Source organism: Trichechus manatus, unplaced genomic scaffold, assembly GCF_000243295.1.
Source record: "Trichechus manatus latirostris isolate Lorelei unplaced genomic scaffold, TriManLat1.0 scaffold00063, whole genome shotgun sequence".
Lineage (NCBI taxonomy): Eukaryota > Metazoa > Chordata > Mammalia > Sirenia > Trichechidae > Trichechus > Trichechus manatus.
Genome location: NW_004443999.1, coordinates 9043171 through 9059850, shown reverse-complemented (window position 1 = coordinate 9059850; position 16680 = coordinate 9043171). Strand labels below are relative to the sequence as shown.

At 37.0% G+C, this 16680-nt stretch overlaps 1 protein-coding gene across 7 annotated transcripts in view; it reads right to left on the bottom strand.

Moving 5' to 3' along the window:
* Positions 1-16680, bottom strand: part of ZNF532 (zinc finger protein 532) — a 79380-nt gene that overhangs the window by 49340 nt on the left and 13360 nt on the right. For 2 of the 7 annotated variants that reach the window (XM_023733997.1, XM_023733998.1), the window contains exons 2-5: positions 15097-15278; positions 13455-13631; positions 6833-6995; positions 2959-3240 (exon numbers count right to left, since the gene is read on the bottom strand). The exons of 1 other annotated variant lie outside the window; for it this stretch is intronic. In XM_023733997.1, the coding sequence (XP_023589765.1) occupies positions 2959-3240; positions 6833-6995; positions 13455-13631; positions 15097-15278 (804 nt within the window). The remainder of the gene's footprint in view (positions 1-2958; positions 3241-6832; positions 6996-13454; positions 13632-15096; positions 15279-16680) is intronic. 4 more of the 7 variants (XM_023733999.1, XM_023734000.1, XM_023734001.1 and 1 more) reach the window with 2 other exon arrangements.

The window sequence follows — 16680 nt, the reverse complement described above, 5'->3', positions numbered from 1 at the left end:
CAAGGCTGAGAGTAGAGTGTGATGTAGAGTGTGGTGTCCAATGCTGAGAGTAGAGAGTGTGGTTTAGAGTGTGGTGTTCAAGGCTGAGAGTAGAGAGTGTGATGTAAAGTGTGGTCTCCAATGCTGAGAGTAGAGAGTGTGGTGTTCAACACCGAGAGTCAAGAGTGTGGTGTAGAGCGTGGTGTCCAACACTGAGAGCAGAGAGTATGGTGTTCAACACCAAGAATAAAGAGTGTGGTGTAGAGTGTGGTCTCTGACAATATAGAGTGCGGTATTCAACGTAGAGAGTAGAAAATGCTTTTAGAAAGATCTGCCAACAGTGTGAATACTGCTGTCAGGACAATCAAGGTAAGGACTGAGAAATGAGGTGGAGCCCAAACCCAAAGGCAGTAGGCTGAGGAGAAAATGTGATGTGAAGAAGTGGAGACAACAAGGTGCTTGCTTGGTTGTCTGAAGTGAGGAGACAGAAAAGACACAGTGTAAGAGACTTGGAGTTTGCGTTTAAGTGGATGAGACTTGAGTCTTCTGTCTGGAGGAAAAACGTGAAAGAATGGGATGGGAATTGATGCAAGTAAATTTGTAGGTGGGAAGGTCAGAAGTGGAGGAAGTTCTAGTCTGAATAAGTGACAGAGCTCAAGCACTGATTTTCTCACTCAAGTCCAACATTCTTTTCATTTCACTAGCTTGTAAAGACATTTTTTTCCTTCCCTCCTCCACCTCCCTGTAGGTCTTTCAACAGTGAACAGAATTGGAACTGTAATCTAATCCAAAGGCAAGGTCTCAACTTCTTCAAAGTTAATCCTAAAATCCTACTAAATCAAACATTTCCTCTATGATGAATGGCTCCATCTAACGTAAGTATACACACTGTGCGCGTGCACACACGCGCGCGCGCACACACACACATCCAGTTCAGAGTGGTCTCTGTGCTACAATGTTAAAGCAAATCATTTTCATAAGTATTTCATCCCTCAAATCTTTCTTGAAGCAGTCTCATATTCTAGACCCATAAACTACCAACGAAGACAGTAAAACAAACAAACAAAAAAATTTAAGAAAGGAAAAGAATGAAAGAAAGAAAAAATTTTTCAAATGGTAAAGATAGTTAAAAATATCTCAAATGCACAAGAAGTAAAAGGATTGGACTACTGGATAATTAACAGGTCTGCTCCTGTTTTAGTATTTATGAAAACCAGTGTGTGTGCCAAGTGAAGCAGACTTTTCCTAGAATCACCACGTTAAGTTCTGAATGAACTGGTAGTACTGTATTTGTACAGTAAGTTTATGAAGTATTATCCCTTAAGAACTACTCAATATTAACAATAAACACTATAACATGCTATGACCTATCAAGGAAGCCTATGCATGATTTAATAAGCAATGGGCTACTAAAGTCATTGTATTCTATAAGTAACTAATAGGGACACTGAGTTAAGTGTAGTTATACCAAATACAATAAATATATCTCTTTGCAATTTGTGATCATTGTGATTAGTTCAAAGGCAAGTTTATATCCATTTGGATGGCAGCAAGGTAAAACATGTTAACTTCACAAATAACTCAAATAGTATAAATAAGATTACAAATTAATGTTTAAAACACTTAACAGAACAAACTTTTCAACGATCCAGCATATGCTCATTACCAACCAATTCCTATGTTCTCTTTATACAGGGCCTGTAAGGATAACTATTAGTTTTACTGGCTTAAGTTAAAGCAATAAAAGTGTTTCTTTAAAAATACAGTGTACTTGAAACCCACTGATTCATCTTAGTATCATTAAAAGTGGTATCATGATATGACACAAAAGAATACAGCACCATCTATGATGTATTTTAATTAACCTGAATCAAAATTCTAGGAATTACGGGATTAAGCAGAGCAAGCTAACACCGTCAAAAGGAAGCTATTACCCAAATCCGGAAATGTGGGGACAAATGACCCAATTTTCGCATCAAATCAATAGCACATTAAAAAAATAAAAGGAAGAGAAAACTACTACAAAGGAGATTTAAGTTATATAACAAACAAATGCAATATGTGGACTCTGTTTAGATCCTGATTGGAACAAACCTACCTTGAGACAATCAGAAAATTTGAATACAGCCTGAGTATTAGATAATATGGAAAATAATTGTGCTAATTATTGGATCTGATAATGTGTACTGGAAAAAAAATCCTTAACAGTTGGAGATGTATACTTAGTATTTATGGGTGGAAAACTGTATATATAGGATTTGCTTTAAAAATACTACAGCCAAATCAGCCTTTGAGAGGAAAAAACAGATGAAATAAGATTGGCATAACATTGGTTAACCACTGAAACTAGATGACGGGTATATTGGGTCCACTATTATATTTTTTCTATGTGTATGTTTGAAAATTTCCACAAAAGAAACTTTTTTCAAAAAAGAAAAAGAAGATACATATTGCAACTCAGATTTTTCAGTGATTTCAGACTGAGCTTTCACCTACTTACTTTGGGTTATGGAGCTTCTCATGGGTAGTTTGAGGATGAGGTCCCTCTCCCCAAAGATTTGCATAAGTCATACGAATACTACTAGCATTTTTCAAAACATCTACTTTCTTCTCTCCTTTCTTCCTTACTTGCCATAGGGCTAAAACGTAAATTCAAACATCCTGAACTTTGGTTTTCCACTCTTAGTCTCCTCAGCTATAAACGTGAATATGGTGGATAACTTACTGCTAGCCTTGAGATGCAGAAGTGAAGGCAATTATTAGCAAAATCACAGAACAAGACTGGAAAGATCTGGAAATGCCATACCTCAATCCTCTCATTCTATAGGTGAAGAAGCTGAGACTCAGAGACACTGAGTGATTTTCAAGGTCACACAACTAATTGCTGACACAGCCAAGCCAAGAACCCACGTCTTGTAAGTTGGCCAGCCTTGTACTCTTCCTTACACTATCTTAGGGTGGCTGCTATTATCCTCTTACCTTCCCGTGCTCCTTCCTCACGTGGGATATGTAAACATCTCTCTGCGTGAACAGTCGGTCGCACTCCCAACACGTCCACCCAGGACTGGCCACTTTCTTGGGCTCCACTGATTTTTTCACAGGAGATGGAGATTTCTTTTCTAATTTCTCTTTCCCGTTCATGGATTTGGTGTCTTCTTTGTTTTGATTTGCTGAGTTTTGAGTTGCAGGTTTAATGCTCAAAGGCAAGTTTATACCCAAGTTTGGAGGCCCTTCAATACTTTTCAATGTTCCATGCATAGACTATATTACAAAAAGAAAGGACATTAACTATCACAAATCACACCACCAAAAGAAAGCACATATAGGTTATCTTAATACATTAAAAGATATTTCAGTAGAATTTTATATTCATCTAGAACTTTAATACCTATACAGAAGAAAACCTAACTCAAATATACACTTAAAAGGGGAGAACAGAGTATTAGTTTTTATGATTGCTATAAGTTATACATTTCTAGTTCCAAAAATATTCTTAAAAGCGTACTTATTTGTGCCATCTTAAAGTTACTTAAAGAAAGAACTCTGTATTGGATCTAAATTAATCCTGGCACTTTATCCTCCCACAAGGAACAAGAGTTTGAGTCTCTCTTCAACAGATCATTTATGAGGAAGAATGGCCTTACTTTCATGTCTACACAAAAATGTTTGAATAAGCTGTTAGCTATGTGATATCCTTAGCCAACCTACTTTAATGAACACCTAAGACCAATGCATTAATAGCAAATCTTGTTTCTCCCTCTCTCTTAAGCCTTTCACATTTTGGGATATTTGTAACTGGGTTTTTATGGGGTTTTTTGAGTTTTTTTTTTTTTTTTTTTGTAACTTTAATCTTCCTACCGTACCCTAATCCTTCCCTTCTTACTAATATCACCCAGACTTGTGAACTATGCACAGTAGATACTAAAAAAAGCCTCTGTAAATTGTTTAAACACAAAATGGCCACAACAGCCATCTCCAACTTAAATTCACAGGATAAGTACAATTTGATTCTGAAGACCAGCTTGCTTTGTTTTTGGTTTGTGTTTGAAAAGCGCTGAGTCCAAAACTAAAGAAATAAATCTGTGCCTCAATGTACAAATTATTTTTGAATAGGGTCTTCTCTTTTTATCAATGTACTTAGCTCAGTTAATTCTTGAACCTACAGGGAAAAAGACAACATGAAAAACCTTTCCTAACATGCTTTAGCACATCTAGGTCTGATGCTGTGTAGATCTCAGCTCTACATTCCTTCTTGATTTTTTAACTAAGAAGCTATTTTAGTGTACTCTCCATCATACTATCTCAAGGTAGGTAGTCTCTGAACAGTACAGAATTAGCCAACTTTCTTCAGTACTTGTCTTACTCCAGGAGGATAAAGGGGGCTTTATAATTTTCACACTAGCAGGGTTTGCCAAGGACTACCTAAATAGACAACCACTAAACTGGTCCACACACAAAGGGCCTGAGCTGAACGTCTAACCATGTTCCTTTGCAAAGAGAAAATACGGGTCAAGATGTGATTTCTTGATAGCCAAAAAACTGAGCATTTGCTTCTTTTTCACTATCAGAGCAGATGGCTTCCGTGTTGGAATGCCCTTTCTCAAAACAAAAGCCAACTTTTTACATTTTTAACTGTTTAAAACGTAAAGAAACACAAAACCCAAAATCTTCTAGTTAAAACATCCTAAAATTTGTAGGCAAATTCATTTTTACTGACTTTTGAAAGCTGAAGAGTTATATATTCTTCTAAAAAATAATCTTTAAAGTGCTATAGAAATTAGAGAAAAACTCAAAATATTCTGCTGTGGTAAAGGAAACGGTATATATGCTAAAATGAGAATTTGTAATTTATTCATTTACACATTGTAAATAAAAATATTACTTATTAAGAACAAATGTCTTTTTTACAGAAGAAATAAATCTTAATTCTTTTAAAACTGACTTTTCCTTAGCTCCTCTAGCGATAAATAACTTGAATGATTGCTTGTAACTTGAAATTTTACTTTAAATGTAAATGCCCTCATGAAATACAGGGGTCCTATCCAAGGAATAAATCCACATTTTGGTAGAACAAAGAAATGATATGAATTTGAGTAAACTGGACAAATAAAGATCTATGTTTAAATGAATGTGTATGTGGAGGACCATTATTCCTATTCTACTTCCTCTTAATTCCTCCTTTAATGAAAAACTGCATATGCTCAGGTATCAGGCAATATAAATAAATTAACAAGCGCTAGATACATATATTAAAAACAAAAACTTTATTCTTACCCATCTCCAAACATATAAATGCAGGATAATATTTTAAAATGTGTAGAAAATACTTGAATTGAGAATACAAGTGAATATTCCCACTGTTTTCGAATCAGGTAGTCTTGTAAAGGTTCGGATGAGTAAAAATAATTCCTCCCTCCTTGTGGCCACAGGATTTTACCACTCCTCTTCAGTCTATTTCTTGGAACTTTGTATTCCTCCAAATTCACTATTAACACAAGGAAGACCCTAACCACAAAGTCAGTGACCCCACTTCCAGATGTAAAGATGAGTTCCAAAAAGGAAGTACCTTAAAAACCTCTTAAAAAGCAACGTTTTCCCCATATACAATATGCTAAGAGATTACGGTCTAATTCTAATATCCCTGGCTTTTATTAGCAGTTTTTTGCTTTTCATAATCATTCATCAAGTAAGTGTTTGTTATGATAATTCTGTAATCTTAACTAAGACTTTAGAAATAAGATCTCTTAAGAGGATTTTATTGTACTTAAGTGAGAATGGTGGAACTAGATCTCCCATGCATTTTTTTCACCCTGGTAATGCCGCAACTATCACTATCTCACCTTACCTCTAAGGAATAGAATCTCTGGGTAGGAAATCACTCTATATGAACTCAGATATGTTCAAAAAGGGAAACTTCAAGGATTAAAAATCCATTCATTTAACTAACATGAGACCAGAATAATTCAGAGACTTTATTTGCTCTTTAAACTGACCTTTTTGTGTATTAAAACAGAGAAAAACTAAGAGAAAGAGATTAAGTTCATGTTACTATTGCATCTGTTGTTTCTCTTTTTAAAAAAGTAAGTCATTTTAATCTCTGAGAGCCAATGGATATTCTCTCTTAATCACACAAGGCATAAAATTGCTTGACGCATTACAGTGGCCATCTAAGAGGCTAGGACTAAGCACTGGCCTCAGTAAGCTTAAAAGGCTGACTGTAAATAGATTTAGGTACCTCTTTTTTGGGGTAAAGAGTAAATAGTCCAAACTGGACATTTATCATTTAAAAAACATTAAGTGAACAGGTGCTAGGCACCATGCTATATCCTGGACATTTAATATTTTAATCCACATGCAATCTTTATAAGCAGGAGAAAAAAAAACTAAGAACATCAATTATAATGAAAACCTAACTGCTTAAGTAATTTCAAGGGCAAAAAACCTTCAGTGTCCTAAATATACCAATATTTGCATAATTAACATAACAATTTAACATAAATAGTCAGGGCCCCTGTCTATTTCTAAGTCCTATATAACACTGAGTTCTCATGTAGTTCACACATAGAAAAAAAAAAAAAAGACCCCTAATAGTTTATTATTTTTTTGGAATCCAGGCATGCGTCTGCTCCTCTCCAGTAGTTTTTACGCTCTGCAGATGAGATTCCTGGATAAAAGGATCCCTCGTGGCAGGTGAGCACCGACGACAGCACGTAGGGTGCACACTGACAAGGACTGGCAGCCATCCCTTCCCTCAACAGCACAGCATGCTTGAGTCACCTCCAGCTCAGCCTTGACTTATGACCAATGAATGTATCTACAATTAGTTTAAAGGAGAGGACAGACGTGCACACACCTTGATATGGTCCATCATAAGTTGCTTCTGTGCATACAAGAGAGAACAGTCTGGACACTTGAAAACAGACACCTTCTGGTTTTCAATGTGTTGGTCAAAGTGCCGATACAGCAAGGTTTGCAGGGTAAATACAGTGTCACACATGGAACATTTATATATTATTCTAAAACAGAAGAAGTTCAGTAAAACAACGTCAGTCAGCCCAATCTCTCAAGTTAGAGGAGCTGCTACTGTACATCTTAAGAATTCAGGAGGCAGGAACACAATGAAAATCCACCAAGAACAATAAAATGAGCAAAACGGTTTGGCTTTGAAACAACATTTTAAAGGAAACTAGCATAAATTAAATACAGCTCAATCTTAGCATTTGGGGCAAAGAGGCAGTCAGCTACACAGATGCTTAGTCTAAATTAATGATCATCTTACCACTCCGAGTTACAACTGACATGTGCTTTTACAAAGTCTTTTTTTTTTTTTTTTTTGAGGTATCACTGTAATATCAGATAAGGCTTTACAGGACTTCACAATATAGCTCACTGGTGGCATCCTAACTTGAAATAGAATTTGATTAGTGAATAAAGTAGGCCTGCTCGACTCTAATGCCTGAACTAATAAGACGTTTTCTGTTAGTACCAATTTTATACTTGCAATGTCTGTACTCAGTACAGAAAGCCCTATACCAGTAAATTATTATACTCTGAAAGAAAGAAATGGAAAAGAAAATCCACACTATTATTAACACTTGAAGTTTACTGTGCTTTAAATGGTTTAAAATTCTCACTGTCCACCATAAACTACTGTCACACCTACTATGTTACTATCAAGTTTACGACCTCACATTAATTCAGCAAATCTGGACCTTCTGAACGTAACTCCTTCTATCCATCAACATCCACCACTGAAGCCTGGGCAAGAGACGTCTGGAGGCCTTAAAGCACTGACACTCCCCTGCCACCAACCTTCGCCTCGAGTCGATTTGATCTTCACTTGTGGTGACATCACAGTAGGCCACCCTTTCTTCAATAACTGTTCCAGGTGGTCCTGTTCCTTGTAGGAAGCTCTCTGGGAACCTATATCCCCCAGAAGAACTCTGAGAATAGGCACAAAGAATTCTAGGGAGCAGCTCAGGAAAACGTCAGAGAAAAATGGACTAAATGTGAAAGTCAGAGATGGAAAGAGAAAAGGAGAGGTTCCATTTGATATTTGCACAGGAAAGCTAGAGAGAGGAATGCCATAAAAACCACTTTTCTTTCCTCTCTGAGTCTTAAGACAGTTCTTCCCACATAGCCTTCAGACCTCACTTTATATTTCCCAGTGTCAAAAAAACGACAGATTTTTTTATTTTTTCACATAAAATATATAAAATTACTATTGTTTTTCTACTCAAATATAAAACATATTTATTTAAAGCATCTTTAAAAAATTCACCACAGCTGATCTATAATTCATTGAGAAATAAATTATTACTGCTTGAGGACAGGGGTCATGTCCCTAGATTTCTTTTATATTCATCCTACACTTAATACAAACCCATTAAATTACATTTTTCATTCAAAAATGTTAATATTCCCTGATGGGAGCAAAATAGCTAACACAACTTAATTAAAATTGAAATCACTGCAACTCTAAAATTCTGTGGTGAAACGGGCGCATAAGGGCTTTTCTAGTGATCTAACTACTAAAAATCAGTGCTTCCTCTCCATAGACACATCCAAACTCCCTGAGGGACCGAATTACTGGGCTGAGGGCTGTGGGGACCATGGCCTCAGGGAACATCTAGCTCAAATGGCATAACATAGTTTATAAGGAAAATATTCTACATTCTACTTCAGTGTGTAGCATCTGGGGTCTTAAAAGCTTATTAGTGGCCATCTAAGATACTCCACTGGTCTCACCCCATTGACAGCAAAGGAGAATGAAGAAAACCAAAGAGACAAGGGAAAGATTAGTGCTAAGGAATAATGGACCACAACTACCACAGCCTCCACCAGACTAAGTCCAGTACAACTAAATAGCCCAGCTACCACCACTGACTGCTCTGGCAGAGATCACAATAGAGGGTTCCAGACAGAGCTGGAGAAAAATGTAGAACAAAATTCTAACTCACAAAAAAAGACCAGACTTACTGGCCTGACAGAGACTGGAGAAACCCCAAGAACATGGCCCCAGACACGCTTTTAGCTCAGTAATGAAGTCACTCCTGAGGTTCACCCTTCAGCCAAAGATTAGACAGGCCCATAAAACAAAATGAGACTAAAGGGGCACACCACCCCAGGGACAAGGACCAGATGGCAGGAGGAGGCAGGAAAGCTGGTAAAAGCAAACCCAAGGTGGAGAAGGGAGAGTGTTTACTTGTTGTGGGGTTGGTAACTAATGTCACAAAACAATATGTGTACTAATTGTTTAATGAGAAGCTAGTTTGATCTGTAAACCTTCATCTAAAGTACAATTAAAAAAAAAAAAAAATCAGTGCTTCCTGATACAGAACTAAGGCATTCAGGGAACAAAAAACTACAACATTAAACCCTATGTAGTAGTAGAAATCTGTAAACAAAAAGACGAACAATGGCTAAAAAGTAGTGACTTATCCTCTCTGTTGATGCTTATTTCCTTTGACTCAAAAGTTGCTTGCAAATTTCTGAACAGGAACCAGTAATGTATGTTTCCTCTTATTTAAAAAAAATTACTGATTGGGGATATTTCTAAAAGGAAAGATATCACAGAAAAGCTTTTGGAAAGGGACATGGAGTCAGAAGAGAAGACAGACTGGAACCCTGCTCTGGGGAACAACACATCAGGCCAAAAAAGTTCCAAACACCACAGTTCTTAAGATTTAGTGAGTGACAAAGTAGGCTTGATAAGGAATTGAAACCTCAAGACCTTTAACAACTTAAAACATCTGAGATCAGGTTGAGAATTAGAGCAGAGTTATTACTGTCAAGATAACACTTTTCATACTCAAGAATTTTACTCTCTTATTTCACTTGTATTGATTCATTAGCCAGAGTGGAGGGAAAGCCTCTGAGATATGACAGACCAGTCTGTATAAAGATCGAGTTCCACATGGGGATAGCATACTGAAGGAACAGTGAGAAATCCAGGCTGGCTGAATTCCTGAGAAGCGGGAAGGGTGCTGTAGATAGTTGGCAAGGGCTTGAAAATCAAACCAAAAAGCTTAAATTTTCAAGACCAAGCAAATGGCGGGGTAACTGTGCTATAACTTTTTTTTTTTTTTTTTTTCTTTTTTAAACGGGGATAGAGACAGAAAATAGAAAGCTAAAACCAAATGCCCACACCCATTGAGGTCAAACTTACAGCAACCAAAACACAGTGCTACATTTGAAAAGGGTTAAAAACAAATAAAAAAGGTCCTAACCTCTGAAATTGCTGCACAAACCTCCCACATTAAAGGGCAGAAACCAGTACCATTTACTGAATTCCAATGAGGTGTGAAGCACTGCCCTGAGCATCACACAGTCCCCACACCTCCATCAGGTGTGCGTACACTACTGCCGTTTCACAGATGGGACACTGAGATTTAAGAGATTAGGTAATCCCAGGGCCACAGTGCAAATTCAGCTTTCTCTGACTCTTAGCACTCTACCCTGCCACTGTTATAACTGTGCATGTTTTATTTCTTAGGGACTTGTTTTAAAGCTCTGTCTCTTACACACTTCTTAACAACCTTGGAGTTCCATTTCTCAGCTTATACACATCTAAAAGTGGCAAATAAAAGGAAAATAAAAAGCAGCAAAAAAAGTTGCTGTTAATCACACGCCAAGAAAAAAACTAAAAATAGAGATAAAACAGTATTACTAAAAAATACAGTAACGGACATTCAAAATGATCTCAAGTTATCCAGAAAAGATTAAAGGGTATTTAAAGTTTCCTTTTAGATGGCAGAGAACTATGACTGGAAAATAAGAAGCAATGTGCTTAAGACAGGACCTGGTATCTAGCAAACACTCTATAAATGTTCGCTGAATAACTAAAAACCTTGTATCATGCACTTCAAATTGAGAGGCTGGGACTAGACTTTGTGGGCATATTTTTAGACATCCGTAAATTCTCTAAAGAAATTGGGACAGGGGGATTATTTTGATATTAACCTTTAAAAATTAACACAACCACTCTGATACAACAGACAGTCCCAGACAGAACAGGAGAAAAACATGCAACAAAAAAATCAAATTCATAAAAAAAGACCAGAAATACTGGCGCGACAGAGACTGAAGCAACCCCAGAGACTATGGCCCTAAGACACCCCTCTTACTTGGAACAGAGGGGCCATTACCAGAAACCACCCTGTAGCCAAGCAATAGACAGGCCTATGAAATAAACAGTAACACTCGAAAAGAATGTGCTCCTTAGAACAAATAATTACATGAGACCAAAAGGGGAACACTTGCCCAAAAGTAAAGATGAGAAGGCAGGAAGGGGTCAGAAAGCCAGACAAAAGGAAATGGGAACCCAGGGTGGAAATGGGGAGAGTGCTGACACAGCATAGGGATTGCAAACAATGTCATGGAACACTTTGTGTACAATGTTGAATGAGAAACTAATTTGCTCTGTAAACTTTCACCTAAAACACAATAAAATATTTTTTAAATAAATAATTTAAAAACTACTAAAAATTAACAAAAATAGTTCCCGTAACTGAATCATTTGCATAACCACCTGCTAACCCAATACTGCTAGGAGATGTCTATGCCCCAGTTTCTGTTGGAGTGGGACTACTTACTGTTTTGGGCTAGCTAAACAGAACAGAAAAGGGTTTACTGCAAAAATGAAGCTTTCAGGGTGAATATAGGACAACCAACCTTCCAGCATGCCACAGCAAAGTTTTACAGTAGCTTGAAATAAGGAAAGGTGGTGAGGGAAGAGATCTCTCCAGGCACACTGAAGTATAGGCTTGGTAAAACCAACAGCCCAGAAGCAGCAGAGCCCGTGGCAGGATTGTGAGCCAGCGCTCCTTCCAGCCAAGTACTGGCCGTCACACTGAATCAGTGCTGGGAACTTAAATTTCACTGGTTTGGGAGTTTTGTTTGCATTTCATTTATAAATCTGTTTTAGCTTTATAGTTTAAACACAGTAGTTTATATCTTTTTTTTAGATTTGCACTTGTAAAAGAACCATTGTAATAAAAAAAAAAATGTTAATACTGGAATAATTTTTTCCTATACATTACTCAAGTGTGAGAAATGATGTTTTAACTTATTTTCATTATTTGCTGTCTGCTATTCTAGGTAACAACTACTGATCCAGATTTCATAAACTTTCAAAAGGACAATAAAGTTTTATTTATTTATTTGAATAAAGAACCAAATTAAAAACTATATTCATTGCAGCAAAAGACTGCACTAATACCCAGAAGTGTTACTACTATAAACACTGAGGACTATTTAAAAACAATTCACTAATGCCCATCTTCAGAGTCAAGACACCAAGTTGTACGTGGCTCCCCTAATGTGTAACTGGTTTTGTTTTGAGGATCTACAAAGATAAGAGTGAAGGTGCTATCAGAATAAAATTCCATTTTTACATAGTTCATTAGTAACCAGAGTCACTTTTATAGTGTTCAGTCACAGTTCCCCAAAACTAACTGGTACAATTATGAGCCAGGTATATATAGTAGGGCATATCTCTATCTCCTCCCCCTAATACTTCCTTGGTTATGGAGTGATGGGCAGCAATGCACCAACAGAGTTGGACAGTAAATCCAGCCCCACATAATTATGAAATTCTACACTGCTACAAATAACAGCAATAAAAGGAACAAAAACCACGAGCATCTAATCCAGTGCATGTACACAGTGAGGGGGTAAGGAAATGTCCGACGGAACTCATACTTAAAGAGCCCCTCCAAACTCCAGAGAGCGGGACTGGGTTCCACACATTTTAAATAAGTCATCCCACTTCATCCTCACACACCCTCTGTGATGTAAGCATTCCCTCACTTCACTGGGGAGAGAACAGCAACAGAGACAGGGTAAGTAACTCTGCAAGCTCACACACTGGTGGGTGGGAAGGCTCCTGACTGGCTCCATGTCCACACTTCCCCCTCTTTGCTAAGCTGCTCTATCCAGGGCAGGCAGGCAGTTCACACTGCCTGCTTAAATACAACTTCATTATTAACAACTCAACAAAGCAAAAATCGAAAGACAAAATTAAGACCAGGATTAAAAAATAAATAAAATTTGCTTTTATGAATCAAGGACTTACAGTGGCTATTGAAGTTAAATTCAGTAACCCGTATCTTAAACTGACTTCATCTTATAAATATTACAGTGAAAAGCATATCCTGTTAAGAAAGACACTCTAGAAAAATTAAAAGACAACAGTTTTTTGTAATTCTCCTAGAATTTACTTGCTGAAATTATCTCAAGAAAAAGAACAAAACAAATAAATATTCACTTATTTAACAAAAATTAAAGACAAATGCATAAATAAGTGACACTTCGGACAAGGACTTTTTATCTGGAAAGAACAGAAAGGTTTACGTAGCTATGAGCTGCACTTTATAGTGCATCAGCATCTAGCAAGTTACCTAAGTTTTCACATATCCTTAGATTTTACCCAAAAGACCTACTATCTCCTCTTCATTACTAATAAGATGACTTACTTTGGCTCTCCTATCTTGATGCCGGGATGCTGTGTGTAGGCGTGGGAATGTGTACTTGGGGCAGACTTAAACGCCATTGGACAAATAGGACACTTGTAGAAGACTTCACAGTGAGAACCCTGAATGTGAGACTTCAGGGCAGCCACATCCGAGTACACGACATTGCAATGTACACATCTGTCGGAAAAATAAACACAAAGCCAATCAAACAAGTACCTTCATTGTGTAAGAACAGGGTAAAATGAACATACTTTAACGGCCCGTTTAAGTTTCTAATGGCTTTTCGGAAGCATGTTTTGTTTTTTGCTACGTGTAACAGATCAAATCATTTTCATCTGTTTTAGAGGAGGGACAATCATGACGAAGAAAAAGAAAATTCAAATGGTCTAGTTTTGGAGCATCTTTGAAGTTTCTAGGGATGAAATGTCCACAGACTCCAGACTATGGTGAGACTGATGGATTGTGGAAGACAGAGCAAGACCCAGTGACTCTTGGTTTTGGAGAAGACATCCACAGGCTGACCTGACAGCCGGACCCTGGCCTTCCTATGTATCCCTAAGGTGCATTTCCAAATGGAAGAAATCTTTGCTGTCTAAAGCTACATGCCATCAACAGAGGGGCAGAGAGGAACAGGACTAACGGGACTCTGCCACTGTTCCTGAGTACACACTGATGTAGCTTCAATGGATCTGGAGTTTATGGTGGCCCCCAGGGTACAGAAGGCCAACCGCCTGGGTTTTTATCACCTGGAAAAAAAATTTAAGTACACTCGTACCTGTTGTAGAAACTACACGGATTATAAACTTGTGAAAAATTAGCATCTTTTTTTAAAAGTGGCTCCTAGCTACCTTCCTTACTTCTTGAACTTTTAATAATTTGAAGATTGGCTCATTTCTTATTTCTCTCCTACTTCAGCTCTCTTACCCAAGGACTCTCAACATTTGTAACACTTCTATTTGATGACGTATTCTTTCGTCTTTGTTCACACCTGAAAACTATTTGAGTGGTCTTACTCACAGTAGATACCCAAGAGTCTACAGAGATACACCTCTAACACAACTGAGCATGTGTGTTCCTGGACGTCTGTATTGAGTTGACCTAAGGAAGGAAGATTGCAGGTAAAGGAGAAGAAGGACAAAGGGAAAGTTATTTGGGGCAGAAAGCTCTTCCCCAAAGAGCTACGTTAGAAAACTACATATGCTCGATCTTTTAACACGACAAAATAAAAGTAAAGGACCTTTTTTGTTTTGCTTAGAGAAGGGGAAGTATTAAGAGGTATATAAATGTATACATTCTTGCAATGGTTAAAATACAGAAAGTATGACAACAATGTACTAAAAAGGGTACAAAAAGTAAAGCTATAAAAGTCAATCAGAGCCAAACCTCACTACATACATAATTTTGCCTAAAGTGATCACCCCATTTACCCTCAGGTTTGTGTGGACCAAGAGGCCACCACTGCATTAATATACTCAATAGGATTCAAATAGATCAACTCTACTGCAAAGGAGCTGGGTTCCCAGAGGATCTGTTAATTGACGTATTGTTGTATGCCCCTAAAAAACGTGCACAGACCACTCAAAACACTGTGTGGCTGTAAGTGAATGAGCTTTACTTGCACGTAAGTGAACGACATACTGACCGAAAACCAACTCTCCGCGTGTAGTGTAGACAGTTCTTGGTGACGTGGGTCTGGAAGTGCACCGACCTGCAGATGGCCCCACATTCAGGGCAGGTGTAGGGAGATTTGTGCTGATGAATTCTCTGGTGTGATGCAAAACTGCACTGATTAGGAAGCAGCATCTGGCAGATAGTGCATGTCTTCTAAACAAACCAAAAGGGAAAAGGGTTGGTCCTACTATTTTCAAATACGCAAAGAATCTTGGTTAATCCTCAAAATAATTACCTATGCCTCATTTCAAATACTATAATTGACTCTAAGCCTAAGGAGAAAGGAAACTTGAAATTTCAATGTAAAAAGTATCTACTGTGCAAAACGAAAAATAGCATGTACAACGTAGTCAGGCTCATCCCAAAGTGTGAGCTAAAGAGAATGTCAGCTTAGACAGAGTTCCAATTCTGTTAGTTTTGCATTTTGTTTACTGCAAAGAGGTATTAGAAGAGGTATTTTTGCAAATTATGTTAGCAAATTAACTTCAACGTATACAAATAAGTTTCTGAGCACGTTTTTTGACAGTAGTCACAATATCTTCCCATAACTCATAAAATACTTTCTTCAAAATAATAAAAATCAATTAGAGGCTAAGCCAGTTTCTTACTTTCAGTCACTTCAGTTATAGGAAATCTTAACTAGAGAAATGCAAAAGACAATTTGCTGTGTAAATGTTCACCAAAAACACAGTAAATATTAAAAAAAAAAAAAAAAAAAAGCCACAGCACATGAAATTGGCCTTTAAATGGAAGAACTGGCTATGTTATGACTTATAATTAAAACCAATGAGTTCAATTTAGATACATAAATTTAAACATTAAATTGAAATTTTATAGAGCTTAAAATCTGATCACATATAAAATAAAATTACAACTGAAATCCTCTTTGGAAAAAGCTCTACATCATTAACTAGCCAGGAAAAATTAAAACACACAATTTTAAACCCCTTATATGTAAGCATTAAACACGGTGTATTAAACAAACAAAAAATCTGAAGGCTAAGTATCAATTGAGGACTTCTTATGTCCACCCCAAAAATAAACCTAAGATAGCGCGTGAGATGAAATGTGTTTGAATACCGTTTATACTTTTGTGTAAAAACAAATATTTACTATCTTCTAAAATGACTTGTATTAAAGTCAGTTAAAGAAAGCTCAAAGTACAGATTCTTGCTAAGATTTAAAACGCTCTTTTCTAAAGCCAATGGAGTTAGAAAAGTTTTGTTCTTTTAGCTTTCAAATCAAGCCCAAAAATTAGGGTTTAAAAACTTGTGAGAGACTGCGGAAGCTCTTCATCTTTTCTGGTTTTCTCCTGAAAGGATTAAAATACACATTTTATTTATTATAATCACAAAACAAGAACATCACAGGCAGCTTTGATGAGGTTAGTGTCATTAAAAAATGACATTTCTTCTCTGGTAATATACATTTCAAAGGTAAAAACAAGCCACGCAAGGAAGACCAATTAGCAGATACATTAATTATAAGACCCTGCGGACATCTACATTATCACATCTACATGAGCACTGTTTCTTTGAACTGAAGTCTTCTATCT